The 17,741-nt window shown below is 50.1% G+C and overlaps 1 protein-coding gene across 2 annotated transcripts in view; it reads left to right on the forward strand.

Annotated features, from left to right (window-relative positions):
• The first annotated feature begins 106 nt into the window (after positions 1–106).
• Positions 107–17,741, forward strand: part of POLE (DNA polymerase epsilon, catalytic subunit) — a 50,752-nt gene continuing 33,117 nt past the window's right edge. Inside the window, exons 1-20 of one of the 2 annotated variants that reach the window (XM_072722519.1) lie at positions 107–323; positions 3,437–3,578; positions 3,949–4,029; positions 4,430–4,474; positions 4,624–4,716; positions 4,991–5,145; positions 6,094–6,235; positions 6,367–6,447; positions 7,260–7,367; positions 7,920–8,030; positions 8,273–8,358; positions 8,687–8,806; positions 10,163–10,295; positions 10,388–10,501; positions 10,612–10,824; positions 11,018–11,125; positions 14,719–14,847; positions 14,926–15,028; positions 15,133–15,279; positions 15,680–15,825. In XM_072722519.1, coding sequence (XP_072578620.1) covers positions 262–323; positions 3,437–3,578; positions 3,949–4,029; positions 4,430–4,474; positions 4,624–4,716; positions 4,991–5,145; positions 6,094–6,235; positions 6,367–6,447; positions 7,260–7,367; positions 7,920–8,030; positions 8,273–8,358; positions 8,687–8,806; positions 10,163–10,295; positions 10,388–10,501; positions 10,612–10,824; positions 11,018–11,125; positions 14,719–14,847; positions 14,926–15,028; positions 15,133–15,279; positions 15,680–15,825 — 2,319 coding nt within the window. In that variant the 5' untranslated portion in view covers positions 107–261. The remainder of the gene's footprint in view (positions 324–3,436; positions 3,579–3,948; positions 4,030–4,429; positions 4,475–4,623; positions 4,717–4,990; positions 5,146–6,093; positions 6,236–6,366; positions 6,448–7,259; positions 7,368–7,919; positions 8,031–8,272; positions 8,359–8,686; positions 8,807–10,162; positions 10,296–10,387; positions 10,502–10,611; positions 10,825–11,017; positions 11,126–14,718; positions 14,848–14,925; positions 15,029–15,132; positions 15,280–15,679; positions 15,826–17,741) is intronic. The other variant, XR_011994607.1, reaches the window with a different exon arrangement.

Genomic DNA, 17,741 nt, shown 5'->3' on the forward strand with positions numbered 1-17,741 from the left:
CCGCGTCCCGCAGCTCCGCCCCCGGGCCGCCCCGCCGTACGCGCCGGGCGCGTCCTCACACTTTGCCCGGAGTCCCTGTCCGGCCGCGTGTCCCCGCCCCCGCCCCCGCCCCCGCCCGGCCCCCGCCGCGGCTCCGGGAGTTCGCGGGGGGCGGCGGCGGCGAGCTTGCCGATTGGGCGGCAGGCGCTTCCGGTCTCTCGCGAGGCCTGGTGGGACGCGCCAAATTTCTCCGGGAGAGCCCGGCGGCGTCGGCGCGGCGCGATGGTTTGGAGGAACAGCGGCCGGCGTCGCGCGGAGCCGGGCCCGGACGGCGAGGCCAGCCGGTGAGGGGCGCGGGGAGGGCGGCGGGAGAGGGGCGCGCGGGCCTCTGCGGAGCGCCTAGCGCGTAGCCGCGGCGGTTTTCGGCAGACGGCTCCGAGCGGCGCGTTCCTCCCGGGCTAGCGCTGGGTCCCGCGGACCGAGCGCTGACGGCGACTCCGGGCGGAGCAGGTACCGCGGCCTCCCGTGGTTTGCAGAGCGGGGCCGGGGAGCGCGACCCCGCTGGGTCATGGCGCGTGCGAACGCTTCTCCCTCACCTCTCCCGGCTGGCTGCGGGGCGCCGTGGAGCTGTGAGGGGACCGGGAGGGCTGTGCGGGGGGCTGTGAGGGGACCGGGAGGGGTGTGAGGGGGGGGAGCTGTGAGGGGACCGGGAGGGGTGTGCGGAGGAGGGGACCGGGAGGGGTGTGCGGGCGGGGAGCTGTGAGGGGACCTGGGCGGTGTGTGCGGGCGGGGAGCTGTGAGGGGACCGGGAGGGGTGTGAGGGGGGGGAGCTGTGAGGGGACCGGGAGGGGTGTGAGGGGGGGAGCTGTGAGGGGACCTGGGCGGTGTGTGCGGGCGGGGAGCTGTGAGGGGACCGGGAGGGGTGTGAGGGGGGGGAGCTGTGAGGGGACCGGGAGGGGTGTGAGGGGGGGAGCTGTGAGGGGACCTGGGCGGTGTGTGCGGGCGGGGAGCTGTGAGGGGACCTGGGCGGTGTGTGCGGGCGGGGAGCTGTGAGGGGACCGGGAGGGGTGTGAGGGGGGGGAGCTGTGAGGGGACCGGGAGGGGTGTGAGGGGGGGGAGCTGTGAGGGGACCTGGGCGGTGTGTGCGGGCGGGGAGCTGTGAGGGGACCGGGAGGGGTGTGAGGGGGGGGAGCTGTGAGGGGACCGGGAGGGGTGTGAGGGGGGGGAGCTGTGAGGGGACCGGGAGGGGTGTGCGGAGGAGGGGACCGGGAGGGGTGTGCGGGCGGGGAGCTGTGAGGGGACCTGGGCGGTGTGTGCGGGCGGGGAGCTGTGAGGGGACCGGGAGGGGTGTGGGGGCGGGGAGCTGTGAGGGGACCGGGAGGGGTGGGGGGGGGCTGTGAGGGGACCTGGGCGGTGTGTGCGGGGCGGGGAGCTGTGAGGGGACCGGGAGGGGTGTGCGGGCGGGTAGCTGCGAGGGGACCTGGGCGGTGTGTGTGCGGCGGGGGGGCTGTGAGGGAACCGGGAGGGGTGTGCGGGGGGGCTGTGAGGGGACCGAGTGTTTTGTGCCCCACAGGGGCCTGGACTGGGGTCAGTGAGCGCTGCGCAGCTCCACCGCCCGCCTCGCAGGCTTTGTGAATAGAAACCAGTGAACCGATCAGGTCTCACGTAGTGTCTTTCAGATAATGTCTTGGTTGCAGAAGTTCACCTGTAGACAGCAGAAAGTACACATATTCTTACGTCGTGTTGATCTTTAATAAGTATCTCAAATGCTGTTTGTTGAGTGTCCAATGTGAGCAAAGAATCCTGTCTATCATATGCATATGACTTGTCACTGCTCGTTTTTTTGGCAAAACTAGAATCCAGTCCAAATTGGTCATCAAGATTCTTGCTTTTTTTAGTACCCTGCTGCCAACGTTGCAGTTTTCATTGTTTCTTACAATATGCATCAAAACCTCCTATGGTAGATATGTTACTTTTTATTTTACCAAGAAACAAACTAATAATAAATTTGAACGCTGTCACTTTAGAAATAAATAAAAATACAAAGAAACAATTTCTTTGAGTTAGGTGTAGATTCTTATGCAGTTGTAAGAAATTACACAGATCCCATGCACCCATTAGCCAGTTTCTCCCAGTGGTAATGTAGGAAATTGATGCTCATACACTGAATGGACCCCCGTTCCGTATTATGTGTGTATTTAGTTCTGTACACGTTGTGTGTTTGTGACCCTGCCCGTAATCAAGACACAGAATAACCCTTTTGTAGCCATGTCCACCTTCATTCCTCCCTCTTCCTCATCCATGGCAGCCACTAATCTCCAACTCTAATTTTCTTTCAAGAATTCTACTTAAGTTGGATTAAAAGTGTTTAATTTTGGGAGGTTGGCTTTTTTCACTCAGCATAATTCCCTTGAGATCCATCCAAGTCATTGCATGAATCAGTTCAGTTTCTTCTGTTTTATTGATGGATAGTATTCCATGGGATGGATATAACATAGGTTAATTATTCACCTGTTAAGGGCTATCTGGGTTGTTTTCACACTTTGGCTATAATGAAGTGGAATGAATGTTCACACATCAGTATTTGTATCAATGAGTTTTCATTCCTCTGGGGCAAATGCCCAGGAGGGGGGCAGAGAAAGAGTTTTTTGTTGTTGTTGTTGTTGTTGTTGTTTTGTTTTAAGATTTTATTTATTCATGAGAGACACAGAGAGAGAGAGGCAGAGACACAGGCATAGGGAGAAGCAGGCTCCATGCAGGGAGCCCGCTGTGGGACTCAATCCTGGGTCTCCAGGATCACACCCCTGGACTGAAGGCAGCGCTAAAGCACTGAGCCACCCGGGCTGCCCCAGATTTTATTTATTTATTTGACAAAGAGAAAGGTTAAGGAGGCAGAGTGCTAGGCAGAGGAAGAAGCAGACTCCCTGCTGAGCAGGGAGGGGATGTGGGACTTGATCCCAGGACCCTGGGGTCACGACCTGAGCTGAAGACAGACAGTTAAATGACTGAGCCACCCACGGAACCCCAGAGAGAGAATCTTAAGCAGGCTCCATGCCCAGTGTGGAGCCCAGTGTGGAGCCCAGTGTGGGGCTCAGTCCCATGACCCTGAGATCGTGACCTGAGCTGAAAGAGTCAGAAACAAGAGTCAGGCTAAGAGTCAGGCACTTAGCCGACTAAGCCCGTGGGGTGCTCCTGGGCATTTTAATATAAGGCAGCAGTGGCTTGCCGTGATGGTTATTTTTATTAGTGTTCTGGTTACAGAGTTGAATAGGTTTTGAGGCTCCTGCCCCAGTCATGGTTCCTGCAACTTCTGTTATTTTAATGAACTGTTTGGCCAAGGCTTTTCAGGGAGGCATCTACTATGTGGCATCCAAAATGCTTACACTGGGTGAACTGAGGGTTGTGGGAATAGTGTCATGATCAGTGAAGACAGAATTTCCTTTCTCCTTTCATTCAGGGATGATGGCCTCTCCTCTTCTGTCTCAGCACTTAAGCGCCTGGAGCGCAGTCAGTGGACAGATAAGATGGATTTGCGGTTTGGTTTTGAGAGACTCAAGGAGTCTGGGGAGAAGACGGGCTGGCTCATCAACATGCACCCTGTAAGCACCTGGGCAGTTGCACTCTCCTTGTGGCTTAGGCCTTTGAAGAGTGGGTAGTGCAGCTGGAGATGGGATTGTTTGTAGCTCTCCTCCTTATTTAATGTCACTGGGCTGTATAGAGGTTACTGGGAATACAAAACTGAGGGGTGTCCCTGTTAACCTATAGAAAGTTTTCAAAGATGAGGGAGAGATTGAGAGAAATCCTCATTTGGAAGATGTGGTGTGGTTCTTGTGAGTAGGGTTGGTAGTGTTTATGTGGGGGTGGAGAAGGGTTTTGTTTTTGTGCTCAGTTTCCCAAAGAGTAGGAGCAAGAGGGTTCTTGTACTACATAGAGGATAACCTGTGCCCGTGTTGACTCATTCTCTCATAGACTGAGATTTTAGATGAAGACAAACGCTTAGTCAGCGCAGTAGATTACTACTTTATTCAAGATGATGGGAGCAGATTTAAGGTAAGCTCCTGAACCCCAGGCAGCTAAGACCCACTCAGTGATGAGGTATAGGTGGGGTCCAATATGGCAGGTGTTCATTTATCTGGGAGGGGAGGGGTTGGGAGGCTTCTAGTGTTCAGCTGCTTGAAGCATGTCAGGGACATGGACCCCTTGAAGCCACATGGGTCACTATTTAAGGTATCATAACCAGCTTGGAAAGACAGATTTAGTTTGTCTCAGACTTTCGCTCCTGCCATATGTGCAGGTCCTAATTCCTGACCATGTCATCTGGTAAAAGATGTCAAAGTCAAGGACATGTCGGATCTTGGCTGCTTGTGGGTATAACTGCAAATAGCCTGTCTTCACTTTTCTCCCTTTTTTTCTTTCTTATTGCCCCTGAATGGGTTGGTGGCTCTTGCAGGTGGCCTTGCCCTACGAGCCGTATTTCTACATTGCAGCCAGAAAGGTAAGTCTGTCGTCCATAGAATTAAGTCACATGACCTGTGCCTCATTTTATAGGGGGGCTTCAGAACTGAAAGAGGCCTCTAGAGGAACGTACAAGGAAAACAATAGTTTTTACTAATAGGAAGTCTTTTCATTCTGATCTTGATTTAGGGTTGTGAACGAGAAGTTTCATCTTTTCTCTCCAGGAAGTTTCAGGGTAAAATTGCTAAAATAGAGACTGTCCCCAAAGAGGATCTAGACTTGGTGAGTATCACCTGGACCTTCCAGGGTAAATGAGGCTGGGTCTACCCTGTTCCTGGGGTGAGATGGGAAGAAGCCAAGTTGAGCACCTATGCGATGTGACTGTCTATATGTCTTCTTAGAGAACTCTAGTGGTATAGAGTTGGACAAGATGCTTTGGACTTGCCAACTCTTCTACCTGTGTATTTACTTTTGAGTTGTTCTCCCTTTATTTTTTTTACCCCAAATAAAGTCCTTTTTCTCTTGAACTCATGAACACAATCTCATCACTTTGTAGCCAAATCACTTGGTGGGTTTGAAGCGAAATTACATTAAGCTGTCCTTCCACACTGTGGAGGATCTTGTTAGAGTGAGGAAGGATGTCTCCCCTGCTGTGAAGAAGAACCGGGAGCAGGGTCATGCTGGTGATGCCTACACAGCTATGCTGTCCAGGTAAGCCTTGTAAGCAGAGCAGCTAGGCAGTCCACAGGACTGTTTTCCCATTTTTCATAGGTTGACAAGATGAATAGGAAGCAGGAATGCTCAGCAATGAAGTTAGCCTTAAGGCTCTGTTCAGTATGGATACACTTGCAAGCAATTAGGTGGAATTTCTTTTTTTAAAATAAATTAAAATAATTTATGAGAGCAAGGGAGTAATGGGAGGGAAAGAGGGAGAAGAAGAGAGAGAATACTAAGGAGGTTCCACATCTAGCACAGAGCCAGGTAGGGGACTTAATTTCTGCATCTTGAGGTCATGACCTGAGCCAAAATCAAGAGTCGGACGCTTAACCTAGCCACCTAGGTGCCCCAGCCTAGGTAGAGTTTATGTGTTGCATTTGTGTTAAATGATTTCCTGGGTTGTAGTTTTAGCTGTGCCTCTTTTCTTACATAGGGGTGGATTTCTGGCTGTGATAGTAAGGACATTTTGGATTCCCAGTGACACTACTTTATTTCTTTTTTCCTTTTTAAGATTTATTTATTTGAGAGAGCGAGCAGGAGCTAGTGTGAGCCTGGGGAGAGGCAGAGGGAGAGAGAGAATCCCAAGCTGACTCACCGCTGAGTAGAGAGCCTGATGTAAGGCCTGATCCCAGGACTCTGGAATTATGACCTGAGCTGAAGGCAGACACTTAATCCACTGAGCCACCTAAGCACCCCAATTTTTAAAAATTTTGACTTACATTTTATAAGACACATGTCTTAAGTGTGCATAGAATTTCCTCTGTATGGCCTGCTGCTTGTGGGAGGATGTCATCCAAGGCCATTCTCTAAGAAGAGCCTCTTTGGTCATCTCTGCCACCTTGATTTACCTTCTGTGTTTATTCCACATAGATTCTGGTCTTCCCTCTTTTTTGACCCCTAGTAGGGTATAGTTGAATAAGCTGGCCTCTCATTGTTTTGCAGCGTTCTGCAAGGGGGCAGTGTGGTTATTGATGAAGAGGAAGCCTCTAAGAAGGTCACTGACCAGTTGGACAATATTGTGGACATGCGAGAGTATGATGTGCCCTACCACATCCGCCTCTCCATTGACCTGAAGATCCATGTGGTGAGTGGGCCATTACTTTTGGGCAGCCGGATGGACAGTCAAGAGGTGACCCTGAAAGGATAAATCTGTAGAGAAACACACCTCCCAGGACAGATGCAGAGCTCTTTATTAACGTGCTGCGTGTCCTGCAGGCTCATTGGTACAACATCAGATACCGAGGAAGTGCCTTTCCTGTGGAAATCACCCGCCGAGATGACCTTGTTGAACGACCTGTGAGCACTGCTTGCATTTCCTCCATCCTGACTTTTCCACTTATTTCTGGAGAGATCTCATTTGGTGCTGAAGGATGAATTTGATTCAGACTTGTTTTTCTTTTTCCTCAAATACTTTAAAAAGTTGCAGAAAAAATATTTTTCTGCAAATATTTTTCTGAAAATATTCATCCTTATACTCAGTCAGAAACTGACCACCCCCCCAAAAAAATATTTTTGGGGGGGTGGTCAGTTTCTGACTGAGTATAATTTCATTCTGTGCTTATGTATCACCATATGATGTCTGTGTTTGAACTGGGCTGGATCTGAACATTTGAGGGAAGGCTCTGACTTTGATTTTGAGTGGTTGATGGTGAAGTGTTGTGGTGAAAAATGAATTTATAACTGGCAGACCTTGATTCAGGATGGCTTTATGTTCTTGGGCAAGTCTGTACTCTGTTTTCTCATTTCCAGAATGAGAAAGCATTTCTACCACCATCTCCTATCTGGATTATCATAAAGGTCAAATTGAGGTCATGCATTTGCGTGCACATCGAGACTCAAATATTCTGTAATTCTAGGATTTTCCTATCATGCTCCAACCTCTCATATATGTTTAAGTTTTCATAACCATCAGTGAATCATAGAATTCTTGATATAGGTCAGTCAACCCCCAAATGCCCGTCTCACTTCTTTTGGAACCTCTCCCTGTGGCAGCTCAACTCTTGCTTTTAGCAGCTGGAGGTGGAGGGGTGGGTGTTGAGAAGACCATTGGGGTCTCTGGAGCTCGGATTGGTTTATGTCCAGCTTAACAAGACATCTCATCCCTGCAGGACCCTGTGGTTTTGGCATTTGACATTGAGACAACCAAACTGCCTCTCAAGTTTCCTGATGCTGAGACTGACCAGATTATGATGATTTCCTACATGATTGATGGTCAGGTAAGTGGTATCTTTTGGGATTTAAGCTTCCTAGGAGCAGGAACCTTGTCTGGTCCCTAAACCAGAGCAGTATCCACACTGTGGTTAATATATTTTGGGCGAAGGCAGCCTGGGTGGCTCAGCGGTTTAGCGCCACCTTCAGCCCAGGTTGTGATCCTGGAGACCTGGGATGGAGTCTCACGTCTGGCTCCCTGCATGGAGCCGGCTTCTCCCTCTGCCTGCCTCTCTCGTGCATTCTCTCTCTCTCTCTCTCTCTCATAAATAAAATAAAATAAAATAAAATAAAATAAAATAAAATAAAATAAAATAAAATAAAATAATACGTGTGTGTGTGTGTGTGGTGAAAAATTAGTGAGTTGAGTTCAGGAAAGTGAACAAACAAGCCATACTCCTTCCTTCCAATAAAAATTTGAGACACTTGGTGCTCTTCTTGGGAGAACTGGGGGCCTTCCCATTGCTGCAGATTCCTATAGTAGGGTCTTCTGCGCCAAAAGTGGAGTGTTTTGGCTTTGTGTGTCCTAACTCGCGCTGACTGGTGCACGCACTTTCTAGGGCTACCTCATCACCAACAGGGAGATCGTTTCAGAAGATGTCGAAGATTTCGAGTTCACCCCCAAGCCAGAGTATGAAGGACCTTTTTGTGTCTTTAATGAACCTGACGAGGTAAAGAGGTATTCCTTGGGAGACTGCCTAGTATTTGGGGTGAAATGGGAGGAAGAGGCACAACCCAGCAGTGTGCTGGACTGGATATTGAGTGGTGTGGTCCTCATTCACATTGGTGGCACAGGGCGAGTGTGAAAATAGTGACATGAGGTCCCTGCTTTTCCTAAACTTGGGGAGGGGTGCTTGGAAATATCTCAAAGAGAAACAGAAATTCTCTGACAGCTAAGAATCATTGAATTCAGGTTCATCTAATCCAGAGATGGTTTGAACATGTCCAGGAGATGAAACCCACCATCATGGTCACCTACAATGGGGACTTTTTTGACTGGTAAGTCTGATGTCTTCTTTGTGAGTAACTAAAATGCGTTTGGGAGGGGATGTTGCACAGTGGTGTGAATATGCTTACCAGTGTGAATATACCGCTTACTGCTGCCGAACTGTACACTTACTTACAAGTGGTTGAGATGGAAGGAAAGTGTTTGGGAGAGGAGGGAGGTATAGGAGGAATGCCACTTGGTGGCCGAAGAGGCTCCTTGTATTTTGAGAAGTGTGGGGGTTCCTGGCTTTGCTTGGGGGTATGCTAGGCGCAATCTTCTTGTCTCTGAGGGACTAAAGGATAACTGCCCATGTGCTTGTCGGTCTGCCCTTATCCCTAGGCCGTTTGTGGAGGCCAGAGCAGCAGTCCACGGACTAAGCATGTACCAGGAGATCGGGTTCCAGAAGGACAGTCAGGGAGAGTACAAGGCATCCCAGTGCATCCACATGGACTGTCTCAGGTAGGCCCGGCAGCTCATCGCACTATCTTAGGAGGGCCTTCTGTGACTGGCATCCAAAGCTCCTTTTTTGCACTACTGGTCCTGTCCACCTCCCTTTGAGGAAGGGGCCTTCTGAGAAGCAGCAGCCATCACCTTCGAGGACAGTGGCTGGGGCTCTGGCTAGGTCCAGGAATGTGCTGTCTTCATCATGTGCTCTTATTCCTTCTGCCAGCAAACATGTTAGCATTGGACCTGCTAGGGAAGCCAGAACAGAAAGATGGCCAAGTAGAGTAAGGTCTTGATGCTGTGAAAGCCCCCCACAAAGGTGGGGGTGCAGCCCCCAAGGATGTCCACACTGGAGATAGGCATTTGACGGGGCTCAGGGTGTTGAGAGGGAAGGCTGAAGGGAAAGGAGGTCTTGTGGGCCCCTGTCCCCTGTGGGGAGGTGAATTTTGGGGAACCATTGACACACTTAAAGTTTTATCTCTTTCCTCTGTAGCCTTGGCATTACCGTGCATGGGTTGGAAGGGGCAGGCCAAATCATAATTAGGATAGGGGTGAAGAGGGATGGACTTGGGGCCGGGGGCCTGTGGTCCTCAGGGTTTGCGGTGGGCTTCTGGGCAAGGAACACGTAGGTTCTAGGTGTAAGCAGGCCTGGGAACCCCATTCCCATGGGGCACGGTAATCAGCGGTCTCTGAGGAAAGGTCGTAAAAGGATGGTTGGGGGCTCTTAGAGGAGGTGGCAATACTGGGAGGCCCCAGGGGGCATTTCTGGAGACAAGGATGGCAAGAGTGTGGAGGCCAAGGAGGTGAGACTCGATGCAATCAAGAGACAGCTGTGAGTGCTAGAGACCTAGCTGTGTCAGTCGTGGGCTGAGCCATGGGGAGGATGTGGAAATGGGCACAGGGTGAGGGGTGTAGGGTGGCTTCCTGTTTCCATGCTGAAGGGATTGTGTGAGGAGAGAACAGGAGTTTAAAACTAGTTTAAAACAGGAGTTTAAAACCCCCTGGGGGCGGGGAAGAGCACAGCAGACTAGCAGCACCCACAGGAGAACCTGGAGAGGTTGAGGGAGGCTGGAGGTTATGGGTTCCCACTTGCTCATCTTTATATTTCTCCATGAGGGAGAAAGGGAAGCCATGGGGCTCAGAGGACTGGCCCTGGCATGTCCTCGTGTTTGTGGGCACATGGGTGAAGCCAGCTGGATCTGGGGGAAAGGCTTCACGGGAGGCCAGGGCCTGCACTGTGTGGGGTCTCAGTGGAGATCTTTGGGGTGCCTGTTAGGACTGCATCTTTCTGGGGTATATGCAGCTTTGCCATCTCTCATGGTTCTCGGTCTTTATCTCGGACTCATCTTTGACCTTTGGTCTCGTTCCCAGGTGGGTAAAGAGGGACAGTTACCTTCCTGTGGGCAGCCACAACCTCAAGGCAGCTGCCAAAGCCAAGCTAGGCTATGACCCAGTGGAGCTGGACCCTGAGGACATGTGCCGGATGGCTACCGAGCAGCCCCAGGCACGTGCATTTCCTCACCATGTCACTTTTAGCTTTGATGTTGTGCCTGCTTGGCTCCTTGTTGCTCTTACTCTCTAATGTTTTCTCCTCAGACTCTGGCCACATACTCCGTGTCAGATGCAGTGGCCACGTACTACCTGTACATGAAATACGTCCACCCCTTTATATTCGCCCTTTGCACCATTATCCCCATGGAGCCTGATGAGGTCAGTGCCTCTCCTGACCCCATGTGCGCAGTGGAGCCGGGCCCAGCAGCTGACGTGGATGTGGCTGTGGGATTTTGACATGTGATTGAGGCCTGGTGTCTCCCCCACAGGTGCTGCGGAAGGGCTCTGGGACGCTCTGTGAGGCCTTGCTGATGGTGCAGGCCTTCCACGCCAACATCATCTTCCCCAATAAGCAGGAGCAGGAGTTCAACAAGCTGACGGATGATGGCCACGTGCTGGATGCCGAGACCTATGTGGGTGGCCATGTGGAGGCCCTTGAGTCAGGCGTCTTTCGCAGTGACATCCCCTGCCGGTTCAGGATGGTGAGCCTCTCTCTGGTCTTCCTGGCCTCACCCCTTTTTTGCCCTGTGGATTCCTCCCCAGGCCTCCTTCGTTTGGCCTGCTCTGGACTTGGCTCCTCTGGAGCATTCTCTGCAGTGTCCCACCTGAGGCAGATTGGCTGGGGCAAGGGCACTTCCTATCTCATTCCTGTCCTCTCTTGGTCATTTGTGCTAGAATCCTGCTGCCTTTGACTTCCTGCTGCAGAGGGTGGAGAAGACCATGCGCCATGCCATCGAGGAAGAGGAGAAGGTGCCCATGGAGCATGTCACCAACTTCCAAGAGGTGATGTTCCACCGGCCAGGGGAAATAGTCTTTGCCTGCCCTGCCTGTAGACTGGCTTCTTTCAGTAGCGTGTTTGTCACGTACCTCCTGGGCCCTGACACAGATGACACAGGGTCTCTTCTGGTCTGGCTGTGGGGGGCAGGACAGTGTTGCGGTCACAGTGAATGACCCAACTTGGAGACGTAGGAGAGTTTTACAGGGAGATGGGGTTCTTGGGCTGGCCCTTGGAACATCATGGTGGGTGGATGTAGGGCAGAGGTGAGTGCTGGCTCTCCTGCTCAGTTCATTTGGACTATTCTATAGGCAGTGAGGAGCCATTGGTTTTTATTTTTTGTTGAAGAGACTTTAAAAGTGCTGAGAGTCAGTTCCTACGAGTGATGGAGTATAATATAGTGACCTTAACACCTATCAAATAACAGCACCATTTACAACATGCCCCAAGCCTGGAGACCCCAGGTACCTCCCAGCTTACCAGTCCTGGTCTTCAGACACGGCACTTCTCAGGTGCCTCTGCTGAGCACTGCTCAGCACTGGGGTGTACTGAGAGACTAGTGGTTTGGAATTTTTACCAGTTTTAGGATTAATTTCAGGAAACATTCTAATAGGCAGAACTCAAGTCAGTTTGCGTACTCTGGAAACTGAAGTGCTATGCAGCGGTTGTCAGCTCCAGTTGCCATTTGCTTCAGGAACTCTTAAGGGACAATATGTGAAGAGCGTCTAGCCTGAGTTAGCACCCAGAAGGAACAGATACTACTTTCAAGTTGAAGAAGTGGCAGTATGAGTGAGACCATGGTGTGCTGGGCAGAGGCCTCCCGACGCCTGGGGAAGCCCAGCAGGGGGCTGTCTCCACAGTGATCTAAAGGGCAGCCCAGGGTTTTTAGGGAAAGGACAACAGGCTCATCACGTTTCTGAGGGACCGTCCCAGCTCCAGGATGCTGACAGGAGGCGCCAGCTAGGGGTCTCAGCAGCGTAGGGCTCATCCTCTGGGAACTTTGCCTCCCGGGTAGCATTTCAGAACATGACTCAGGATAAAGAAGGATGGAGTGTCTGTTTTCCTAAAGATTCATTAGCTGAGAATTTAGTAAGAAACAGAAGGTATTGATGCTTCTGGCATTTCCCAATCTATAGGATAGATTTTACTTTTTTAGTTATGGTTTTTTATGATTTTTGGTGTGTTTTTTATCTTGACTGCTTTGGAGGACGGGTTTTAAGGAGTCTTTTAATTCTAAGGGCATTTTTGTGTTCAAGTGATATCTCTCACATGACTGCCGACTGTAACATATGGCCACTTTCCTGGTTAATCTTGTGTCTATTTAGATGTTTTCCAGTTTACTCAAAACGGTCTAAAACAGAAGTGGGCAGATGATAGCCTGTGAGACCCATGTAGCCACCAAGCTAAGAATGGTTTTCACGTTTTTAAAATGTTATGAAAAAAAGAGTATGTGACAGAATGTGTGGCCACAAAACCTAAAGTATTTATTATCTGGTCCTTTACAGAAGTTTGCCACATTATTAGATTAACCTGTGAATATACTAGTTCTCAAACGTGGGGATTGCATTCCTTGGTGTTGTGTACATTTGGTGCAGAATGAATTTACCAGATAAGTGCATGTTAATGCTCTGATTTAAGTAGATGTTATGTTTTGGGGAGTGGATAAAAATATCTGTTCATCAGAAGCCATACTTTATTTTTTAGGACAATATTTTTGTTTCTGGAGGCTCGGGATCCCTGGGTGGCGCAGCGGTTTGGCGCCTGCCTTTGGCCCAGGGCGCGATCCTGGAGACCCGGGATCGAATCCCACATCGGGCTCCCGGTGCATGGAGCCTGCTTCTCCCTCTGCCTGTGACTCTGCCTCTCTCTCTCTCTGTGACTATCATAAATAAAAATTAAAAAAAAAAAAAAAAAATTTTTTGTTTCTGGAGGCTCTGTTCTTTGTTCTTTTCTGATGTGCTTCATCTTTTTTTTTTTTTTTTTTTAATGGACTCTTTCTCTTCCTTTGTTTTAGAGTTTTAGTCTTCAGTATTTTTAATTGTGCTCATTTTCCCACATTTAGGAGATTTATTCTCAGATTCTCAGGGCTTCCTCCCACTGGGTATGCTCTTGGTCATGGGGTATTCTTCTCTCTGAGATTTGGAATGTGAATTTATATTCAGCAGAGAGTCTCAGGCTGAGACTATAAGGAGCTGTCAGGTTCTTTGATGCTGTTTCTGGCCTGGAGTCCCTTCTTATGTGGATCCATGGCTGGAGGGTTCCTAGACCAAGTGGAGAGTATAATGTCAACCACACACTTGTTGGAGGGACCAGCCTGTGGTTGCCAGGTGCTCAGGAAGACTTTCTCCAGGAACCCAGAAGAGATGTGATTCTACTGAGCAGACTTTTCTAGTTTATCCTTTCACAGAGGTGGCCTTTGAGGATCTGGCCTTTATTTGGGGTTCTATTTCGTCTCCCTGTTGTGTGCAGGTTGCCGCTTGCCAAGGAGGCATGGGAAATGTGTGGGAGCACTCACACTGAGGGCTGAAACGGCCAGCCTTGGGAAGGCTTGTGTGTGAGGCTGGGACTTGGGGTTCAGGGGTCCTCAACTTCCTTGGACAGGAGTGCTGCGTGAACTTTACTCACGTATACAAACACCGTTCATGCCGAGCATCCGCTTTCTTTCTCAGAGTCAGCAGTGTGTGTGCAAGCAGAGGACCCTACCTGACCAGCCCCAGTAGGGACCGTGAGCCCTGGGCCTGTGAGCCTCCCTGCACCAAGGCACTTGGCATATGTTGTCCTTGTTTGATGCTGGGAGCATTAAGCTCATCCCAGCTCAAGCCTAACTTCCTGACTCTGCCCCATGTGCCTTTTCCCTTGGCTGGTTGAGTTCTATGTCCTTTCACTGTGAGTCACTGCACTATGGTGTGGTCCTGGGGACCCTGACACAGCCTGGTGTCTGCCAGGGCATAACCAAATTAGCTGACTACTCTGGTTTTGAGTCTACTCTTTGCTTTTGCCCTCTGTGGGTAACTTAGAAGCTAACTTCTACATTTACAGGGTTCTCATATTTCATGCAGGATACCTGGGTATTTGGGATCAGGAGGGCTTTTTAAGCTAACTGCTCATTTTCTGGTTTATAAAGAAACGCTGGAGACCATCTAGCACCGAGGATCAGAGCATAGCATTTGGGCTAAGGGGGCCTATGCTTGAGCCCCTGCTAATCTCTTGTGACTTCTCATCTATCAGGTGAGGGGTTGCTGAGGGAGGGGTGTCACATGCCCCCACCATGCAAGGCACCCAAGAAGAGTGCTATTGATATTCTAGCCGGGTCTTATCCTCACTGGTGGACGGCCCTGCCGTGCAAGGCTACTACTGTCTTTCACAGTTTTCTCCCAACACTGAAGGTCCTCTAGGGTAGAGGCTTCTGCTCCCCGAGATGCTGTCCTCCTTAGGGCTCTGTCTTTTCTTGCAAGGGTCCTGTACATCCAGGCCCTGGTGTTGGTGGCCATTGTTTACTGTCCTTCTGGGACCTACGGTGCTTTCTTTGTAACCGACCATACAATGACCATACAATCTCAAGTTTTTGCCTTGGGTGCCACTCCTTTGTCCTTTCTCCTAGGTGTGTGATCAGATTAAGACCAAGCTCACCTCCCTGAAAGATGTTCCAAACAGAATAGAGTGTCCCCTTATCTACCACCTGGATGTGGGGGCCATGTACCCTAACATCATCCTGACGAACCGCCTGCAGGTGAGACAGATTCCCACATCATCATTGAGCTCTTTCTGCCCAGACCCTAACTGATGCCCCTGCTGCCCTGCCCTGCAGCCCTCTGCCGTGGTGGATGAGGCTACCTGTGCTGCCTGTGACTTCAATAAGCCTGGGGCCAACTGCCAGAGAAAGATGGCCTGGCAGTGGAGGGGCGAGTTCAGTGAGTGCAACACCAGGGCAGGGGTGGGGTAGCTCGGTGGGGTGGCTCAGTGGGGACCAGATGCGTAGGTCCCTGTCATGGACTCTCCTCTGTCACCCTCCTAGTGCCAGCCAGTCGCAGTGAGTACCATCGGATCCAGCACCAGCTGGAGTCAGAGAAGTTCCCTCCCTTGACTGCAGAGGGTCCAGCCCGGGCCTTTCACGAACTCTCTCGAGAGGAGCAGGCTAAATATGAGAAGCGGAGGCTGTCAGGTGAGCAACTTTCAAATGCTGTGCTGCCTCTGACTTGGGCCTTTGTTGGGTCGTGTTGGTACATCACTGCCAGAGGTCACTTAAAGGAGATGTTGCACTAGATGAGATCACTGTGAATGGGTTCTTCCTACAGCCTTTATTTCTTCTTTAGTCAGTGTTCAGATGATGAATTCTCCTTACTGTGCTCTTGAGGAATTTGGTCCAGTCACACTGGGGCTGTCCTTTTCTTGATAGGATAAACCAGCATGTATCTTCCTGACTTTTCTGCTGCTTTGTGTTAACCTAGAAAGCTGCATTTGTTGGCGTCTGTTGCTTCCTAGCTTTCTTTGGCTATGTCCAGGAGGCCTGGCTCCCTCCTATGTGGAGTCTCTCATGCTCCCCTGCTCTCTCTCGGCCTCAGATTACTGCCGGAAGGCATACAAGAAGATACACGTCACCAGGGTGGAGGAGCGCCTCACCACTATCTGCCAGCGGGAGAACTCTTTCTATGTGGACACAGTGCGCGCCTTCCGAGACAGGCGTTATGAATTCAAAGGTCTCCACAAGGTGAGCCTAACCTTTATGAGGTCAGGACAGAGTCTAGTTTCTGAGATGAGACTCTTTCATATGGGCAGTTGTAACTTCACCTAGGATGTATGACTCCCAACCTCTAGGCTCTCATGGGTTTGGAAAGTAACGAGTGTGCAGTTGTTTTTAGCTTTTAAGAATTAAAAACTTGAGGCCTTGAAACTGTTCTGAATGACTGCTTTTGAAATATTTATGTAGAGCCAGGGTCAACATACTATAGCTGAGTAGTCCATTTTTATCAACAAACTTTTATTGGAACTGAGCTGCATTCCCCTGCAGCAGGAGGTGAGCCCCTGGCACAGAAACAGGCTGCACGAGTACAGTAACCACCATGTGGCCCTTGAGTTTGCCAGCCTCTGATGGGAGGAGGCAGAGGACAATTCACTGACAGGTTTCATTCAGTAGGATCAAGGAAGGTCCATAGCAACACCTCAGTGATCGTCGCAGATTGTTATTTTAGACTTGAGCAGGTGGAGTTATTTCTCCTGAAAGACCTTTCACGACTAGGCTCCGTAAGGCCCCTGCTCTGATAGATTCTTGTCATCACATTTTATTATTACTACCTGTTTTGCTGTTTTTTCGTGTGGTCAAATAGACATAAAACTTAACATATTGGGATCCCTGGGTGGCGCAGTGGTTTAGCGCCTGTCTTTGGCCCAGGGCACGATCCTGGAGACCCGGGATCGAATCCCACGTCGGGCTCCTGGTGCATGGAGCCTGCTTCTCCCTCTGCCTGTGTCTCTGCCTCTCTCTCTCTCTCTCTCTCTCTGTGACTATCATAAATAAGTAAATAAGTAAGTAAATAAATAAATAAATAAATAAATAAATAAATAAATAAACTTAACATATTTAATAAGCGCACAGTTCTGTGGCATTAGAGACATTCACACTGTTGTGCAGCCCCACCCCGTCCCTCTCCAGAACCCTTCATCTGACAGATGTGCCCATCCTTCTTCCTGTCTCAGAATTTAACTCCTGTGGGGCCTCTAGGTCAGTGGAGTCATGTGGTGTCTGCTGATGACCAGCTCCCTCCCTCAGCATCATGTCTTCAGGGCTCGTCCTGGTCGTGGCAGGTGTCAGAAATTCCTTCCTTCTGAGGCTGAACAACAGTCTGTTGTGTGGATGGACCACATTGTATTCACCCTTCATCCATGGGTGCTGGGTGGCTTCCACGTTTTGGTGTCTGAATGATGCTGCTGTGAACGTGGGTGTGCAATACCTCTTCAGGTCCCTGCTTTCAGTTCTTCCAGGGGTTTGCCTAACTGGAATTGCTGGGTCCTATGGTAATTCAGTTGTTAATCTTTTGAGAACTGCTGTATCATCATCTCATTTTGTTTCAATTGGGTATTAAGTTTCTTATTCCTTTGTCTCTCTTCACATAAGCCCTAAAAGTATAGTGAGTGTATTTGTTTCATTTTTCAGAATGTAACTAAGTATATGGCAAGAAGTAGGTATTCAGTAAATATTTTGTTTTTTAAATAGATAACAAACTTTCAAAAAAATTTCCTTCTCATACTGGTGAGAAGTGAAATATTTATGGCCTGCTCTGTGTCTCTTTGTTAGTTGCTCTTACTAGGGGCCTCTTGAGTAGCTCTTGTTACCCGAAGTCCAGTTAATATAGACAGAGACATCTTGGCCTCAAGAAAGCCAGTCCCATCACAGAAATGCACCCCACAGTTTCTGCTAGCGAAGACTTGCTTCATCTCAGCGAAGCAGGTGTAGCTATTCTGCCACTGTGAGTCTCATCCACACACTGAGGATGTCCTCCGGCCTTGTCTTCTAGGCTGAGCATCTCAGGATGTGCAGCCTGTGGGTGTGATGGCCAGGTGTCACCATGTGCCCCCCTCAGCTGCACTGGGTGGTGCTAGAGTCTGGTACCCCAGGCCCAGCATTCG

The sequence above is a fragment of the Vulpes vulpes genome, chromosome 10, assembly GCF_048418805.1.
Source record: "Vulpes vulpes isolate BD-2025 chromosome 10, VulVul3, whole genome shotgun sequence".
Taxonomy (NCBI): Eukaryota; Metazoa; Chordata; class Mammalia; order Carnivora; family Canidae; genus Vulpes; species Vulpes vulpes.